This window comes from Hyla sarda, chromosome 5 (assembly GCF_029499605.1).
Source record: "Hyla sarda isolate aHylSar1 chromosome 5, aHylSar1.hap1, whole genome shotgun sequence".
Classification (NCBI taxonomy): domain Eukaryota; kingdom Metazoa; phylum Chordata; class Amphibia; order Anura; family Hylidae; genus Hyla; species Hyla sarda.
This window is the reverse complement of record NC_079193.1, coordinates 308,442,390-308,462,663: the sequence shown is the minus strand read 5'-3', so window position 1 is coordinate 308,462,663 and position 20,274 is coordinate 308,442,390. Positions and strand designations below refer to the sequence as shown.

The 20,274-nt window shown below is 44.4% G+C and overlaps 1 protein-coding gene across 4 annotated transcripts in view; it reads left to right on the top strand.

Annotated features, from left to right (window-relative positions):
• STAU2 (staufen double-stranded RNA binding protein 2) overlaps nt 1-20,274 on the top strand; it is a 410,885-nt gene that overhangs the window by 191,130 nt on the left and 199,481 nt on the right. For all 4 annotated transcript variants that reach the window (XM_056522155.1, XM_056522158.1, XM_056522156.1 and 1 more), the window contains 2 exons: nt 17,541-17,672; nt 19,614-19,671. In XM_056522155.1, coding sequence (XP_056378130.1) covers nt 17,541-17,672; nt 19,614-19,671 — 190 coding nt within the window. The remainder of the gene's footprint in view (nt 1-17,540; nt 17,673-19,613; nt 19,672-20,274) is intronic.

Sequence of the window (20,274 nt, the reverse complement as noted above, 5' to 3'; positions counted from 1 at the left end):
GATCACAGTGCTCTCTGCTGACACCTCTGTCCATGTCAGGAACTGTCCAGAGCAGGAGTGGTTTGCTTTGGGGATTTGCTTGTACTCTGGACAGTTCCTAAAATGGACAGAGGTGTCAGCAGAGGGCACTGTGGTCAGACAGAAAGGAAATTCAAAAAGAAAAGAACTTCCTGTTGAGAATAGTACAGCTGATAAATACTGGAAGGATTAAAAAAAATTTTTTTTATAGAAGTAATTTACAAATCTGTTCAACTTTCTGGCACCAGTTGATATAATAAAACATGTTTTCCAGTGGAGTACCCCTTTAAAGCAGTGTTTGGAAAGCAGTTGTGATTATGACATGAACTACAATCTGTATCACCAGCAATGCCACTTACTTTTATAATGTAGATGTAAACTGGTAAAGCAAACCTCTAATGATGGTCTTGGCAACAAGTCTATGGGACTTGAAAGGGGCCGGCTTTCCGCAACAGATTTTCGGCAGAGATTCCACTACTGAAAATTTTCTGGGGAGAGCCTGTCCCTTTTTAAACTCTCAGCAGAAAACCCCCTGCGAGTTTGAAATTAAATCCGCTTGTGTGAACGAGCCCTTAGTGTAAGTTTATTCTGCATTTGATAGTTAATTGTTTTGAAGACTTAGCTTGTTCATGGGCTATTGGATCCTCTGCGTTGCCATGCAGGCATGTGGCAGTATTTGCATGCTTATTTTATAGACTTGTACGTTTCTCACAGTTTGTTGGATAAGACTCAGCACTGCACGGTTGAGACACAGAATGGTTGATTCAGCTGTCTGATGAGTATTCCTGGGTTTTACCCAGAACGGAGTTAGGGCTGTGGTTTCATCAGGCCACATGTACTGTCAGTGTTGGAGCTCTCACTAGAGCAGCCTGCTGTCATGTGGTGGCCTCACACCCACAACTTGATGGATGTGTTGGCATTATTTTTCCCTTTTTTTCCCCTTCACTTTTAACGGAATTGTCCTTTCATTTGAAGTGCTAAAGCTATTTCTTTCTAGAACTGTGCAATTCAGTATATATTTGGGAACCTAAGATGGATCTGAACTTGTTCAAGTGAGGTTTAAATGGCTGATTCCTGTAGGTTGTCTTCGCATAATGACTGTAATTTTTTTTAAGCTTTAAAGGGAATGTGTCATCACTTTTCTTGCTGCCTGAACCACAACAAGGAAAAATGCATCAATGAAGGTTAGTGGGGTGGTAAGAAACTGCCAGGGACCGCCTCAATAAATTGTGGTTTAAGCAGCATGAAGGTGATTATATCTTCCCTTTAAGCTCTAAATAGGTGGGTAAAAATTAAATAATTTATCATGATAATATTTAGAGATTCTGTTGTCTGGTATTGTGCCGAGGGACTGGCGCAAGGCAAATATGAAATCAATTTTCAAAAATTGCTTTTAGTTTTCCCCAGGAAATTGTAGACCAGTAAGCGAAGTGACTATGTACAGGAATACATATGGGGTATAAATGACAAGATGTAGCCTAAAGCAGAAGCCTGGAGAAAGGAGTGGTCGTGGATATAGTGTTTTGGGATTTTGCAAAAGCGTTTGATACTGTCCCTCATAGACGTCTGATAGCTAAATAAAAAATTGGTTTAAAAATTTTAGTTTGTAACTGGATTAAAAACTGGCTTAAGCACCGTACCCAGAGAGCGGTGATCTATGATTCGAACTCGCACCGGTTCATAAAAGGGACGTGTTAGAACTATAAAGAGTACAGAGATGCACAATTAAACTAATAGGGGCCATGGAACATCTTTGCTATGGGGAAAGATTAAAAGCATTTAATTTGTTTAGTCTTAAGAGATGTTTAAGGGGGGGGGGGGGGGGGATACAATCAACTTATTTAAATGGGCACTGTCACCAACCTTTTTTTTTATATGTTGTCGTACTTATGTACTACAACATATCTCTAATATACTTTCATTATTTTTTTTTTGTTTAAAATATTTTATTTTACATTTGAAAACCGGCTACAAGGGGTCTCCCTCCTAGTGGCCGGCTGCAGCCTGCCGTGACGTCACAACTGAATTCGGACCGATGCTGGCCGGGCAATCGGTCCTAATTCAGTCAGCCTGCGCTCACTCCCTGCCTGTCCAATCAGACAGGCGGGAGCAAACGCTGTGAAAGCCTGGGCTGAGCTCACTGGCTGCCTGGCCTTGCAGCTGCCTGCGCTCATTGGCTGCCCGCCCCCGACATGTACAATCTGGAGGCAGCACGGCACTGAATCTCAGTGCTGCGCCGATGGTCCAGGACCGCAAGTGATATCTTATTTCACCTTCCTGTACTTTGTTTCGGTGCCGGGTCTCGGCGGTGAGCTGCCATGCTATTGGCCGCTAATCTATGCGCACTCCCGATGGGAGCGCAGCATTGATTAGCTAAGGGCAGAATTTGGCCCCCCCAGCAGGCATCAGTGACGCTGTGCCTGCTGGGGAAGTCTGCCTGGTAAGTGAGCACACTACCAAGCAGACAAAAATATATTTCTATGGGGTTAAAAACATTTTCACAGGCAGGGATGGGGTTAGAGATAGATGGGAAATAGGCAGGGACAGAAACATTATTTTGTTACATTGTGGGAGCTACTCTTTAAGTATATACAGTGGGGCAAAAAAGTATTGTCAGCCAGCAGTTGTGCAAGTTCTCCCACCTAAAAAGATGAGAGGCCTGTAATCTTCATCATAGGTATACCTCAGCTATGAGAGACATAATGAGAAAAAAATCCATAAAATCACATTGTCTGATTTTTTTAAGAATTTCTTAGCAAATTATGGTGGAAAAGAAGTATTTGGTCAATAACAAAAGTTTGTCTCAATACTTTGTTATATACCATTTGTTGGCAATGACAGGTAAAATGTTTTCTGTAAGTCTTCACAAGGTTTTTACACACTTGCTGGTATTTTGGCCCATTCCCCCATGCATTTGGGGCAGTCACTGGGCAATATGGTCTGTCAACTCCATCCAAAGGTTTTTTTTTGAGGTTGAGATCTGGAGACTGGCTAGGCCACTTCAGGACCTTGAAATGCTTCTTACGAAGCCACTCCTTCATTGCATAGGCTGTGTGTTTGGGATCATTGTCATGCTGAAAGACCCAGCCACGTTTCATCTTCAAAGCCCTTGCTGATGGAAGGAGATTTTCACTCAAAAAAAACTGCCCAAAAGCATGATGTTTCCACCCCATGCTTCACAGTAGTTATGGTGTTCTTCGGCTGTAACTCTGCATTCTTTCACCTCCGAACACGACGAGTTGAGTTTTTACCAAAAAGTTCTACTTTGGTTTCATCTGAACTACGGATCGACCGATTATCGGTATGGCCGATATTATCGGCCGATAATCACTATTTTGGGCATTATCGATATCGGCAATTACCTTGCCGATAAGCTGATAATGCCCCGCCCCCACCGCACCGCGGACCGCCCCCCGACCCACCGCACCGCGTCGCACCCCCCACCGTAGTGCTGGGCGGTATACCGGTATGGATTTTTGCCCATACCGCTATATCGGTCGGGCCCCTCCCCCACCCTCCGAGTCAATAAAAAAAATTAAACTTACCCGTAATGGGGGTGGTCCGGGCCATCCATCCTTCCTTCCTGTAGTGTCCGGCGGCATTCCGGGTGGAGGGTGAACCGGTCCAGGCTGTCCTTCTCCGGGGGTCATCTTCTCCACTCCGGGTAGGCTCCGGCCTAGTACGCTGCATAGATGCCGCTACGCCGTGACGTCAGTTGCGTTGCTGCGCACGGGTGTCACTGCGCAGCGGCGTCTATGCTGCGCTACAGGAAGGACGGACACTACAGGAAGGATGGATGGCCCAGACCACCCTGACAGGTAGGGGGAGAAAAGCGGGTGGTGGCAGCAGCAGCGGCCTATGGCACCGCAAAAGCCACTGCAGTGCATTGATTTAAAGCGCCCGCCTTAAATCAATGATCTGCAGCGGTGTCAAGGGGGAATAAATAGCCGATAACTTCTACCAGAATATCAGTATAAGTTATCGGCCCTAACCTCCACCGATTATCGGTATCTGCCCTAAAAAACAGATATCGGTCGATCCCTAATCTGAACATATGACATTCTCTCAATACTCTGCTGGGTCATCCAAATATTCTCTAGCAAACTTCAGACGGGCCAGGACATGTACTGGCTTAAGCAGTGGGACACGTCTGGCACTGCATGATTTGAGTCACTGGTGGGGTAGTGTGTTACTGATGGTAGCCTTTGTTACTTTGGTCCCAGCTCTCTGCAGGTCATTCACTAACCGTGTGGTTCTGGGATTTTTACTCACCATTCTTGTGATCATTTTGACACCACAGGGTGAGATCTTGCGTGGAGTCCCCGTTCGAGGGAGATTATCAGTGGTCTTGTATTCCATTTTCTAATAATTGCTCCCACAGTTGATTTCTTCACACCAAGCTGCTTGTCTATTACATATTCATTCTTCCCAGCCTGGTGCAGGTCTACAATTTTGTTTCTGGTGTCCTTCAACAGCTCTTTGGTCTTGGCTATAGTGGAGTTTGGAGTGTGACTGTTTGAGGTTGTGGACAGGTGTCTTTTATACTGATAACAAGTTAAAACAGGTGCCATTAATACTGGTAACGAGTGGAGGACAGAGGAGGCTCGTAAAGAAGTAGTTACAGGTCTGTGAGAGCCAACAATCTTGATTGTTTGTAGATGAAATAAAAATATAATTGGGGAAGTACATAACATTTCCATTTATTGATATGCATTAAAATACACCTAAAATAATTGTGATTCCCTAATGGTTCACACTACAACTAGTCAATTTTTCCATGTTTCACATATGGTCATGCAGAACTCATATAGCTGAATGCTAGGATCATACAAAGCCTGTATAACTAGATGCTATCATACAATAATATCTTATGCCAACATCAATTAATGTCACTATACCCTGCAGTATAATAACACTAATGCAATATCATCTTATCCATTCCCAACGTACGTTTCTGTCCACCTGTGCAAAACTTGCACCAAGGGGATGTCCTCAGGGGATCTTATAACCTCAAAAGACAGTATCTATTTATAGGGTATACAGTATGATACGAAATAAAAGATTATAGCACAATCGCTATACTGCATTATAATGCCTCACTGACTATACCGCAACCATAAGCGGCAACAGTAAGACATAGGTATAAATTTTGTTATATAGACCCAGATACCATACAAATTTGAGCAACCATCAGGGTAGGCTCCAACCTGCAAATAAAACACAGATACAAAGAAAGTGTAAATAGTACCTCTGTCCTCACTTGGCACTGCATCAATATAGTAGAGGGCACTACTTACATGCATGGAGCGCTCACCCGTGCTTAGTGTATGGAAGGGTACTCCTGTAATAGCAAACGCTGGCTTCAGTATATAAACTATACAAACCCCGGTCAGTGAGCCTGTTCCCTGTAGACTCGCATGCCGTCAGGATATAAATCCTTGTGGACTTGCATTGGCAGGTCTCCGGGCTTCGTTTCCCCGCGTGGCGCACAGTTAGAAAGCCGGCGTCTGTCTGATAAAGCCCGTCCACTTCCGGGATTCCCCCGAGCCGCCCTCCTTGATGCCAGGAGGGGGCGGAGCCTAGTGATGTGGTGTGTATCTATACACAGACACGTCAGTGGCCCAGGGGATGGGTATTAAGTATACAGGTATTATTGGCAAAGGTTATATTTAATGCCCTTTTTATAAAACACAGTCGGCGTTCCATTGGCTGCATGTATATCCAATCTGTCACCCCACTCATAGCACAGCAGATGTATAGTTATGATAATTACAATAGTTTATATTATAGTATTTTATAGGTAATGTGTCGAACAATAAATAATATATATTCCAAGGTAATGGTAACGGCTTTACCGGAATGGGATAAGCCATGCATAATAGCTGTAGTTAAATAAGAATTTATTATAATTAGCAAAATCCATGGTCATTTAGACCTATGGACACCAAGGAGATGAACAGTAAATAGCGCAAGGAAAAGAAGAATTCAAATAAGTTGGCTCACATAATGGAGGCAAATATGCGTCCATAAAGGGAGAGGGGGAGAAACTCATAAATGGAGGGAGTCAGATGGGTATACCCTACCGGGACGGTGGTGTGTGTGTGCATATATATATATATATATATATATATATATATATATATATATCGGGGACCTCTGGTCTAATGATGCCCTAAATTCCCTTAGTCGTCACCCTAATCCCTACACGGCATGGACGCCCTTACCAGTACCGTAAGGCTGGAACCTCCTATGAGGACCCTAATAGTCCCTGTCTAGATACACTTTATTAGTAACATTATTATTTTTGAAATGTGTGGCCTAGTGCCTAATAATGTTATATCATATGCGTAGATTGTGGCGAGGAATTACTATAGGTGTGTGTCTTTATTCATACTGATGATCTGTTAGTACCAATCTGGGAAACAGGGATTATGAAGGCGTGTTGACCGATAATTGTTTACAAGGTGTTATACGGTCCATGAGGTATGGATATATCGGTCACAATTTGCGCTTACTCTGTGGAAATTATAGAATTGGCCAAAGACACACAATTTTTATTTACCTACGTGTTTATTTATTTACGTGCTGCTATGCTGAAAGGATGTATCATGGTTCATGATGATATATATGGAGTGTTTATTAAGATCTAAGTGTGTGGTGTTTCATATGGGGCATTTGTAGATTATTTCATATGGGAACATCTATTTAGGGGCTAAGATATATAAGTACTAATGAGTTTATAACAGAAAACTCTTTTCAACCAAACATTTTTTTACCTATGGTACTTAATATGTTGTGTAATTTGATCTCTGTATGGTTGGAATGCGCGTCATAATGATATACGCCTCAACATAAAATACACTAAAAGATGCCTGGATAGTCTTGAGTCTATTTACAGGTACTGTACATTGTAATATATTGGTCTGGAATGTGCCATGCCTAATTAATTTTTGATATAGGCATGGTTTGGTATTGTACATTGTAATATATTAATCTGATATGTGCCATGCTTAATTTAATTTGGATATAGGCATGGATGTGTAATTAACAATTTTTCTGAGAATTAACTGAACCATATAAATAAGTACATCCCTAAGTGACTAGGCCTAAAATATATCATAGAAATTATCTTACTGTATAGAAATGTGTTTTTTGTAGTACATATGCTCAAGTTGCTATGGGATACGGCACAGGTTGGAAGGAATGCATTATATGCGCGCGCGCAGATATGCGTGTGCGCATGTGCTTTATACAGGTTGCTGATTGGTGCGTGAGTGTGCACGCACATTTCTTTGCACGTGCGCATTCTGCGCTTGTGATACTTATGAAACATAAGGAGCATTGATGCGTGTGCATTAGTATGCGCGTGCGCAGTCCGTGATAATGCATGCGTGGAGATTGGAATACAGGAAGTGATGATTTGACTCGGAAGTACAAGCCGACCATCACCGCCATTACTGAGTGAAGTGTGCATGTGTTCATGGGATCTACAGGTACCGTCCATTTGCCAATTAGACAGGCTGTATATATAAGAGATAAGGATCTGAATCAAACCATAACACCCCTGAAGACGTCACTTTCAGGTGATGGAACGCGTGGGGTACAGGAGGACACCTGGTGCACTATTTTTAATCTTACTACCTCTGGTTCTTGCAATTCCCTTCCCTACCCCCACATATGTCTGTGGAACTGCCCTTTGTCAGGTTGTATTATTGTTTACTACTTGGTAGTGGAATTGGGATTTATTCTTGTATCTTTGTATGGTATTTACTTATATTACATTAGCCTATAGCATGTTTTTAAGGCAGTATAGGATACGTTTACATAAAGTTGTCCTGGGAGAGTTCCTATGGGCTTCTCCCTGTTGTGGGAAGACGCAAAAGTGTCTTTTAAATGTTTTTAATGGGGAATTGTCTGATTAGATATGTTGTAAATTATGTTCTGTGCTAATTCAATAATGATTGTTATATTTAAGTGATTGGGTGTGCGCTATATGGTGTACTTTCTTTGTTTCTTTTTTGGTTGTGTCTATACACAGACACGTCAATAGTGTGCTGGATGTCAGTGGCCAGGGGACGGGTATCGTTATAGTCTGATACAGATTCTTCAGACACGGAGAGATCTGGGTTGTGGCCAGAGAGGGGCCAAGGTAACCCAAGAGGATATAGATCTAGGGAACCCTATAGATCACGTGGCAGACAAAATAGGTCTCCCTCTAATAGTAGACAGAACACACATCAACAACCATGTGGCGGAGGTACTTCATATGTGCCCTCATCATCGCAACCTTTTTTAGGGGAGGGGCAGCGGGACAATTACCAACTGCGGCGGCAGGAACCAGTGAGATATCCGAAATAAATGTGATAACATACATATATTTAATCTTTCCTCTCATCAGCTTACTGAAACTCAAAACCAAGTTCTTTCAAAGGGACTATCGTTTGTGCCCACCATGCTATACGATCCTTTCATATGGACAAAAGATCTGTCTTTTTACAAGAAAGCTTCATTGGCATACGTTTTTTTAAGCTAGGAGAGAGGCATCAAACCAAGGTGTAAGTGTATCTTAATTACAAGCAATACGGGACCAGACAGATATTCTTGATGGAAATGAACGACCAAGAGGGGTGGGTCCCTTTACGGACTGCAAATTGCGCAGTACATCTCTGCCACCAATCTGAGATATATAATGTATAGAGGTTTTTGAGGACTTGGTCGAGGGGGACCTCAAACTCATCCCAACATTAAAAACGGAGTTCCACTCCAATCTCACTAGATTGGACAGAAGGGTAATAAAAGAGCTGGAGGGAAATGGGGACCTCGTCATTAAGCCCCCGGATAAGGGCAGGAATATCATCCTCTTAAACAGGGACGATTACGTCCTCATGTGTAATCGCTTACTAAATGACCGTGACACTTATGAAGTACTTCCTACTGATCCAACAGAGATATATAAATTTGAGCTAAATGATATCCTGATAACCACGAAGCAAAATTTACTAATTGATCAAAATGAGTTTGATTTTTTGCTACCTAGAACCCCAGTAATCCTGACCTTTTATGCCCTCCTGAAGGTACATAAAGGTTTAGACCCACTCGAGGGATGCCCCATTGTGGCCAGGATTTTGTGCCTTGGCCAAAATATTGGCATATACATTGAGATTTTGAGAAATGTTGTCTCTGCTTTACCATCTTTTACTCGTGATACTGTAGATTTGTTGCAGAAACTGGAGGGCGTTACCATGGAGCAAGATACCCTACTCGCCTCTATAGACGTTGAAGCGCTGCATTCCTCTATCCCATATACAGTGGGGATAAATGCTGTTGCTTACTATTTATCATCCAGATATCTATTTCTACAGTTCCATACACAATTTGTTCTCCAACTTCTCAAATATACCTTGACCCATAATTATTTTCTGTTTAATGGGCGGTTCTTCCAGCTCAGGGGCACCGCTATGAGGAGCCCCCTGTGCCCCCAGTTATGCCAACCTGTTCCTGGGATGGTGGGAGGCTACCACCGCCTTCACAGATGAGAGGGAATTCCTCTCGGAGCATACAATTATGTGGTCAAGGTATATAGATTATGTATTTATTCTGTGGACAGGGACCAAGACTTACTTTAATAACTACTTTAAACTCCTCAATGACAACACTATCAGGCTGTTTTTTACCTCTGAAACTAACTTGGAGGGAATAGCGTACTTGGATGTGTACATCTCAACGGATGAACAGGGGGGGTTAAAAACTAACATCTATCGCAAAAAGACCACGACGAACAGCCTTCTGAGATGGGAGAGTGGCCACCCGGGCACCTTAAAAAGGGGGATCCCAAAGGGGCAGTACCTCCGTCTCAGGAGGAACTGTTTGGACATAAGCGACTTTGTTAGTCTAAGGACCTAAGAGCCCGTTTTAGAAACAGAGGGTACCCAGATCACTTACAACAGCTTATCAGTTTGCTAGGGAACAGAGAAGAGAGCAGCTTTTGATATCTAGGAGAAGGGACACGACCTCGCATCCTATTAGAATTATCGGCACCTACGACTCAGCATCTACTCAGGTCCAGGATATTTTTTCAAGACATTGGAAAATCTTAAAACTCGACCCGGACCTGGGTGATGTTGTAGGTGTATATCCGGTGACGTTTAGGAGGGGACGTAGTCTGGGGGACTCCCTTGTACGCAGTCATCTGGCACCACCAGCTCCTCGACATATGTGGCTTCATAGTTTCCTATGCATGTGGCCAATGTACGGCCTGTACCAGCGTAAGGAAAGGAAGGACTTCTGAGAGTCCTGTTTCAGGAAAAAATTATGTGATCAAAAATTTCATTAATTGTAGCACTACAGGTATTGTGTATCTAGCCATCTGCACATGTGGAATGATGTATGTGGGGAAGACTGTCAGTCAGTTTTGTACGGGGGGGGGGGGGGGGACATTAGGAATGGGCGAGATAGGCCATTAGCTAACCACGTAGGCACCTCACATTCAGGAGATTCTACCCAGATACAATTTTTGGTTATTATAGCTAATATGCATGGCTTATCCCATTGCGGTAAAGCCTTTACCATTATCTTGGAATATATATTATTTATTGTTCGACACATTACCTATAAAATACTACAATATCAACTATTGTAATTATCATAACTATACATATGCTGTGCTATGAGTGGGGTGACAGATTGGATATACATGCAGCCAATGGAACCCCGACTGTGTTTTATAAAAAGGGCATTATATATAACCTTTGCCAATAATACCTGTATACTTAGATTGACTATAACGATACCCGTCTCCTGGGCCACTGACATCCAGCACACTATTGACGTGTCTGTGTATAGATACACACCACGTCACTAGGCTCCTCCCCCTCCTGGCATCACGGAGGGGCGGCTCGGGGGAATCCCGGAAGTGGACGGGCTTTATTAGACAGACGCCGGCGTGCTAACTGTGTGCCAAGCGGGGAAACGAAGCCCGGCGACCTGCCACTGTAAGTCCACAAGGATTTATATCCTGGCAGCATGTGAGTAATGTCTACAAGGGAACAGGCTCACTGACCAGGGTTTGTATAGTTTATATACTGAAGCCAGCGTTTGCTATTACAGGAGTACCCTTCCATACACAAAGCACGGGTGAGCGCTCCATGCATGTAAGTAGTGCCCTCTACTATATTGACGCAGTACCAAGTGAGGACCGAGGTACTATTTACACTTTCTTTGTATCTGCGCTTTATTTTCAGGTTGGAGCCTACCCTGATGGTTGCTCATATGTGTATGGTATCTGGGTCTATATAACAAAATTTATACCTATATCTCACTGTTGCCGCTTATGGTCACGGTATAGTCAGTGAGGCAGTATAATGCAGTATAGCAATTGTGCTATAATCTTTTATTTCGTATCATACTGTATACCCTATAAATAGATACTGTCTTTTGAGGTTATAAGATCCCCTGAGGACGTCCCCTTGGTGCAAGTTTTGCACATTTGGACAGAAACGTACGTTGGGAATGGATAAGATGATATTGCATTAGTGTTATTATACTGCAGGGTATAGTGACATTAATTGATGTCGGCATAAGATATTACTGTATGATAGCATCTAGTTCTACAGGTTTTGCATGATTCTGTGTAAAGCTATATTGCGTGATAGCATTCAGCTATATGAGTTCTGCATGACCATATGTGAAACATGGAAAAATTGACTAGTTGTAGTGTGAACCATTTGGGAATCACAATTATTTTGGGTGTGTATTAATGCATATCAATAAATAATTTTTATTTTGATTATTTTGATTTGCTGGGATTTCGAGTAACCAGGTTGGCATATAACCTTCATTTTATATTTAATCTCGTATTGTTTGTAGGTGACAAATACTTATTTCCAGCATAATTTGTAAATAAATTCTTTAAAAATCAGACAATGTGATTTTATGGATTTTTTTTTCTCATGTCTCCTATAGTTGAGGTATACCTATGATGAAAATTACAGGCGCCTCTCTCATCTTTTTAAGTGGGAGAACTTGCACAATTGGTGGCTGACTACTTTTTTTTGCCCCACTGTAAATGGCCCATACAAGAAATATAGAAAACTGTTCCAGTTAAAAGCCCCTTTAAAGGTACATTCATACGTGCGCATATTTGATGCGCAGGATTTGATGCACATGATTTTTTGCTGCAGATTTCAATGTAAACGAAATGACTGAGCACAGCTTCTAATCGACAGTTACAAATCCTGCGCATCAAATCTGCGCAGGATCCAGTACGTGTGAACGTACCCTAAAAGAATAGGGGAACACTCCTTCCATATGGAGAAAAAATGGTTTGGTCTCCAGAGGCGTCAAGTAGGGATGTCCCGATACCGATACTGGTATCGGTATCGGGGATGATACTAGCAATTTGCATGGTATCGGGGACTCGTTTAATGTCCCCGATACCTGGTGCCACTCTGCTGCCCCGTTATTCCATCCTCCCGTCCGCATCATAGTGTTCTATGGAGGAGCATGTGACACACACGTCACTCCGCCTGCGCCCAGCGTAACACTACACAGGAAGCAGAGTGACGTGTATGTCACATGCTCCTCCATAGGACGACACGATTCGGACGGGAGAACGGGGCAGCAGAGCTGCAGCACCAGCACCTGACCCGAAGAGGTGAGCTGCCTGCAAGGAGGGGGCTGCTACTAATGTCTAAGCAGGGGGGCCCTGTTGCTCTCTAAACGGAGGGGGGGGGGGGCTGCTGCTGTCTAATGGGGGGGGGGGCTGCTTCTGTCTAAAGAAGGGGGGGCTGCTGCTGTCTAAAGGGGGGCTGCTTCTGTCTAAAGGGGGTGGCCCTGCTGCTGTCTAAAGGGGGGCCCTGTTGCTGTCTAAAGGGGGGGCCCTGTTGCTGTCTAAAGGGGGGCCCTGTTGCTGTCTAAAGGGGGGTCCTGTTGCTGTTTAAAGGGGGGGGCCTGCTGCTGTTTAAGGGGGGGCCCTGCTGATGTCTAAAGGGGGTTACCCTGCTGCTGTCTTATAGGGGGGGGGCCCTGCTGCTGTCTAATAGGGGGGGCCCTGCTGCTGTCTAATGGGAGGGGGCCTGCTGCTGTCTAAAGGGAGGTGGCCCTGCTGCTGTCTAAAGGGGGGGTCCTGTTACTGTCTAAAGGGGGGGCCCTGCTGCGGTTTAAAGGGGGGGGCCTGCTGCGGTTTAAAGGGGGGGCCCTGCTGCTGTCTAATGGGGGGGCCCTGCTGCTTTCTAATAGGGGGGCCCTGCCGCTGTCTAATAGGAGGGGCCCTGCTGCTGTCTAATAGGAGGGGCCCTGCTGCTGTCTAATAAGGGGGGGCTGCTGCTGTCTAATAAGGGGGGGCTGCTGCTGTCTAATAGGGGGGCTGCTGCTGTCTAATAGGGGGGGCTGCTGCTGCTGTCTAAAGGGGGGGCTGCTGCTGTCTAAAGGGGGGGCTCTGTTGCAGTCTAAAGGGGGGTCCCTGCGTCTGTCTAAAGGGGGGGGGCCTGCTGCTGTTGTTTAAATGGGGGCCCACTGTCTAAAAGGGGGCTGTGGTCTACAGGGGTGCTGCTGTCTACAAGGGGCGCAGCTGTCTACAGGGTGGGCTGCTACTAATGACTGCCAGGGGGCTGCTGCTAATGTCTGCAAGGGGATACTACCTACTACTAACCCCTTAAGGACGGAGCCCATTTTCACCTCTAGGACGAAGCCCTTTTTTGCAAATCTGACCACTGTCACTTTAAACATTAATAACTCTGGAATGCTTTCTGTTATCAATCTGATTCTGAGATTGTTTTTTCGTGACATATTCTACTTTAACTTAGTGGTAAAATTTTGTGGTAACTTGCATCCTTTCTTGGTGAAAAATTCCAAAATTTGATGAAAAAATTAAAAATTTTTCATTTTTCTAACTTTGAAGCTCTCTGCTTGTAAGGAAAATGGATATTCCAAATTTTTTTTTTTGGATTCACATATACAATATGTCTACTTTATATTTCCATCATAAAATTGACGAGTTTTTACTTTTGGAAGACACCAGAGGGCTTCAAAGTTCAGCAGCAATTTTCCAATTTTTCACAAAATTTTCAAACTCGCAATTTTTCAGGGACCAGTTCAGGTTTGAAGTGGATTTGAAGGGTCTTCATATTAGAAATACCCCACAAATGACCCCATTATAAAAACTACACCCCCTAAAGTATTCAAAATGACATTCAGTAAATGTTTTAACCCTTTAGGTGTTTCACAGGAAAAGCAGCAAAGTGAACGAGAAAATTCAAAATCTTCATTTTTTACACTCGCATGTTCTTGTAGACCCAATTTTTGAATTTTTACAAGGGGTAAAAGGAGAAAATGTATACCTATATTTGTAGCCCACTCTGGTGCCACTCTGCTGCCCCGTTATTCCATCCTCCCGTCCGCATCATAGTGTTCTATGGAGGAGCATGTGACACACACGTCACTCCGCCTGCGCCCAGCGTAACACTACACAGGAAGCAGAGTGACGTGTATGTCACATGCTCCTCCATAGGACGACACGATTCGGACGGGAGAACGGGGCAGCAGAGCTGCAGCACCAGCACCTGACCCGAAGAGGTGAGCTGCCTGCAAGGAGGGGGCTGCTACTAATGTCTAAGCAGGGGGGCCCTGTTGCTCTCTAAACGGAGGGGGGGGGGGCTGCTGCTGTCTAATGGGGGGGGGGCTGCTTCTGTCTAAAGAAGGGGGGGCTGCTGCTGTCTAAAGGGGGGCTGCTTCTGTCTAAAGGGGGTGGCCCTGCTGCTGTCTAAAGGGGGGCCCTGTTGCTGTCTAAAGGGGGGGCCCTGTTGCTGTCTAAAGGGGGGCCCTGTTGCTGTCTAAAGGGGGGTCCTGTTGCTGTTTAAAGGGGGGGGCCTGCTGCTGTTTAAGGGGGGGCCCTGCTGATGTCTAAAGGGGGTTACCCTGCTGCTGTCTTATAGGGGGGGGGCCCTGCTGCTGTCTAATAGGGGGGGCCCTGCTGCTGTCTAATGGGGGGGGGCCTGCTGCTGTCTAAAGGGAGGTGGCCCTGCTGCTGTCTAAAGGGGGGGTCCTGTTACTGTCTAAAGGGGGGGCCCTGCTGCGGTTTAAAGGGGGGGGCCTGCTGCGGTTTAAAGGGGGGGCCCTGCTGCTGTCTAATGGGGGGGCCCTGCTGCTTTCTAATAGGGGGGCCCTGCCGCTGTCTAATAGGAGGGGCCCTGCTGCTGTCTAATAGGAGGGGCCCTGCTGCTGTCTAATAAGGGGGGGCTGCTGCTGTCTAATAAGGGGGGGCTGCTGCTGTCTAATAGGGGGGCTGCTGCTGTCTAATAGGGGGGGCTGCTGCTGCTGTCTAAAGGGGGGGCTGCTGCTGTCTAAAGGGGGGGCTCTGTTGCAGTCTAAAGGGGGGTCCCTGCGTCTGTCTAAAGGGGGGGGGCCTGCTGCTGTTGTTTAAATGGGGGCCCACTGTCTAAAAGGGGGCTGTGGTCTACAGGGGTGCTGCTGTCTACAAGGGGCGCAGCTGTCTACAGGGTGGGCTGCTACTAATGACTGCCAGGGGGCTGCTGCTAATGTCTGCAAGGGGATACTACCTACTACTAACCCCTTAAGGACGGAGCCCATTTTCACCTCTAGGACGAAGCCCTTTTTTGCAAATCTGACCACTGTCACTTTAAACATTAATAACTCTGGAATGCTTTCTGTTATCAATCTGATTCTGAGATTGTTTTTTCGTGACATATTCTACTTTAACTTAGTGGTAAAATTTTGTGGTAACTTGCATCCTTTCTTGGTGAAAAATTCCAAAATTTGATGAAAAAATTAAAAATTTTTCATTTTTCTAACTTTGAAGCTCTCTGCTTGTAAGGAAAATGGATATTCCAAATTTTTTTTTTTGGATTCACATATACAATATGTCTACTTTATATTTCCATCATAAAATTGACGAGTTTTTACTTTTGGAAGACACCAGAGGGCTTCAAAGTTCAGCAGCAATTTTCCAATTTTTCACAAAATTTTCAAACTCGCAATTTTTCAGGGACCAGTTCAGGTTTGAAGTGGATTTGAAGGGTCTTCATATTAGAAATACCCCACAAACTGCTGTCTGGGCATGCTGAGAGTTGTAGTTTTGCAACATCTGGAGGGCTACAGTTTGAGACCACTTAGTGATCTACAACCTGAACCCCTCTAAATATTGCAAAACTACAAGTCCCAGCATGCCCACACAGCAAACAGCTGTCTGGGCATGCTGGGAGTTGTAGTTTTGCAACATCTGGAGGGCCACGGTTTAGAGACCACTGTAAACTGTGGCCCTCCGGATGTTGCTAGGCAACAACTCACCTAGCAGGACCCGGAAGCCGCCGCCGCCGCACGTGGGGGATCCCCGCATGGAGGATCGCGATCCGGGATCCAGGTAGGGACCTTCGGCGCCGACCCTCCCTGGACGGTTCCCCCGTTTTGCCCGGACACCGATAGGTGGGCAAAGCGGGGGAACCGAACTTTAACCCCCCCTCCCCCGGTCTGCTATCGGTCAGTCGCTCGGCCGACCAATAGCAGGGATAGGAGGGGTGGCAACCCTGCCACCAAACTCCTATCCCTTTAGGGGGATCTAGGGTGTCTCGGACACCTACGATCCCTCTTATTTTCCGGGTCACCGGGTCACCAGTGACCCGTATGACCCGGAATCGCGCAGATCGCAGGTCTGAATTGACCTGCGATTTGCGCTCATCGCGGTCATGGGGGGGTCTCAGGACCCCCCTTGGCGATGTGCCGGGATGCCTGCTGTTAGATAACAGCAGTCATCCCGGTCCGATCACCGCTACCGGTGACGCGGCGCTCCCGGAACCCCGCGACGTACATGTACGTCGCCGCGCGCCAGGTGACACTTCGCGGCGCCGTACATGTACGTCGCTCGTCGTGAAGGGGTTAAAGACAATCTTACAGCAGAGTCACCTGCACTAACTTGAATTTATGGGTAGATAGTGCAGGTGAGCCGGTTTCTACCGCTGCTCATCGGTCTCACCGCCAATGCAAATAACCTGTTCTGTCCAATGGAGAAGAGAGAAATCTTGGTTCATACTACAGCAGCCGCCTCCATTGTACACAACAAGGAACCGCATATCAACAGGTAAACAGCGCCAGAAACCGGGTTACCCTGGTGTCAGATTCCCTTTAAAATATAAGTACTCGTACTTGGTATCGGCGAGTACTAGAATTAAAGTATCTGTACTCGTACTCTGTCTTTAAAAAAAATGGCATCGGGACATTCCTAGCGTCAAGCCTTCTTTACCGTAAGAACTATGAATTTATGGAACAGTCTACCTCAGGAACTGGTCACAGCAGGAATAGTTGTGGGCTTAAAACAGGATTAGATTAGATTCTATATGTGCTACCTTTATTATCTTATAGACTGCAATGCGTTTCCAAGCTAAATACGCAAAAAGAATAGACTTGTTTAAAAACCATATTCAACCATCTTAAAAATCTTATCAAGCTGCATCTAAAAAAAAATGGTTGTTACTTTTGCATGTAAAATTCTCTCATAATTCTAATTTTAACAGGTGAAAGTTGGAGAAGAAACCGCTACGGGAACAGGGCCCAACAAGAAGACCGCAAAGCGAAATGCTGCCGAAGCCATGTTGCTGCAGCTGGGATATAAAGCTTCAACACCTGTTGCCGAGAGTGCTACAAAGGTAGAAGTATATGTTTAGAATGTGTAATATACCAATATTCAGATGAAGGCAACATTTTTGATTGAAAGTAGACTAGCTATTGTAACCCTCAGGTATTTCTGCCAGTTGGTACCATGTTAAATTTGCATGTAACTAGAGGTTGGGTGGCTACTCTGAAGAATGCAGATACATCCGGACTCCTTGATCAGTGATTAGGGTGGGAGATATGCCATTTAATAGTATGTGAAATCTGACTGCTCACAGGATTTGCTAGGACAGTTGTAAGTGATTATCTGCTAAAAGAAGTGCTGTGATCCTTAACATTTTTCATGTTGGCCAGACATATTGGAGGAAAGGTGCGTAAAGATGAATTTACATGTAGCACATTCATCACATAGCTGAAAATATCCAGTGGAGTGGAGCAGTTTCTAAATTTTTTGTAACAAATCTACCAGGGGTGCATTTGTTGGCTAATAGCTATTTCTATGAACATGTATGCTTGTTTGGTGGTCTGTGTGTTAAAAAGGCACACTACAGCAGGTAGACACTGTAAATGCCACCCCAGGGCATGGGGATGAATGTGATGTCAGACCCCCAGTCCAAATGACATGTGCCTGTATTGACCCCTTATTGCAACATACTCTCAATGGGGGAGATTTATCAAAACCTGTGCAGAGGAAGAGTGGTGCAGTTGCCCATAGCAACCAATCAGATTGCTTCTTTCATTTTCCACAGGCCTCTAAAGAGGCCTGTGGAAAATGAAAGAAGCAATCTGATTGGTTGCTATGGGCAACTGCACCACTCTTCCTCTGCACCGGTTTTGATAAATCTCCCCCAATTTGTGTACAAAAATAAACTAATAAACAATATTGCAAGAAAAAAGCATGCAAATAATAATGTGATAGTGTAACATTAGATAGTGACAGTATTGAATGAGCTGGTATACATACGTGTATAAGATGGTTGTATACCAGCTTACTTCATTCAATACTGTCATTATCTTTGACAATGTACATTGCTGACTGTATATCATTGATTATAGCTGGTTTGTATGATTTGTGATTCCTTCTGTAGGTCTCTCTAATGTTACACTATCACATTATTATTTGTATGCTTTTTTTCTTGCAATATTGTGTATTATAATATTTTTGTGCACAAATTGAGTATGTTGCAATAAGGGGGTCAACACAGGCACATGTCTTTTGGACTGGAGGTCTGACATCACATTCATACCCATGCCCTGGGGTGGCATTTACAGTGTCTCCCTGCTGTAGTGTGGCTCAGTAGGAGCCTTTTTAAGTGTTTTTATTCTTGTGCCTTTTTTTGCTGATTTTGTATTTCATGTACTTTCAATACAATTGTTTGGAGTTCTGTAGGTTGTTAATTCAATGCTAGGTAACGCCCCTGCTGTTCTACATAAGATATAGTGGAGTCCCCCAATTTCATATATCTAAATTGTACTTGGACCTTCCTTGACATCATGTCACTATGATCGGTGGTCGCAAGAAATCTTTTGGTATGCCTGCTTTGTATTCTGGGGACGCCGATGCCTTATAAATGATGGACATCACCACAATTCATCACTATTGGACATCGCCACAGCATTTTCAGCCATTAGGGTCTTCCTTGACATTAAGGAATCTTTTGACGGGCCGCGTGTTGTTCAGGCCTAACCTACATAATTGTGTGCAGCACATCCCGTTTTTACACAGGTAATGTATTTTAGGGCCACACAATTCCGTTTGTTAGCTGTTCGCTGTTTATTTATTTTATTTTTTTTTACACTGGGCACATTCAGCTGATTGTCTGTGTAATAGCCCCTTGGAAAATATAAAATGTTTTTATACTTGACCTATGAACTCTAATTCTTACTAAAGCTCACCTTTATTGTTAAAAATCTTCTGTTACATTAATTATGGGAATAATGTATTTTGTTAATGTCTTTTTCTTTTGTTCTTGCAGCAAGGGGATGTTCAGGCCTGGACAGACCAAGGTTCCGCGGCTTCTGATCAATCAAGCAGTAAGTTGTTCTTCAATTTGGTTTGTAAACATAATAAAAATGTGTCCATCCTTAAATGTTAATAGCAGATTGCTGCTCAGTAAGAGTGGCCCCTGCCCTGGAAAATGTGTCACTCTGATTGAAAAGTTTCCCAGTACAGGAAAAACAAATGACCAGACACGTCCCCTGCATTGTTACCAGCTGATAACTGGGGGTTAGCAAATCCAGATACAAGACATTGAGCTGATTGTTGGACTGACATCTGGTTAAAAAAAAAAAAGTGTTGACACAACTAGATCTTCTGTTGTGAAACTGGTCTGGTGGCTTGTACTAATAATGTTATTCCGAAGTTCATCTCTTATTATAATCCTTCCTCCACCATATATCTCAATGGGAGAGTCGTTTGGCTATCTTTTGGCTTTCCTATAAAGCTATATGGAGGGGGCTTGGCGGCTTTTGTGACCCCCCGCTCCCGGGGAGAGCCAGGGCCCTGTACAGGAAATCGCGGTTCTGGGTCCATTTTTATTTAAAAAATGTTTCACTGCTGCAAACAGCCCCCAAAATGGTTTGGAGCACAATTTACTTCACCTGGTCCCGATGGATCCCATAAACGTGAAAGGGGTC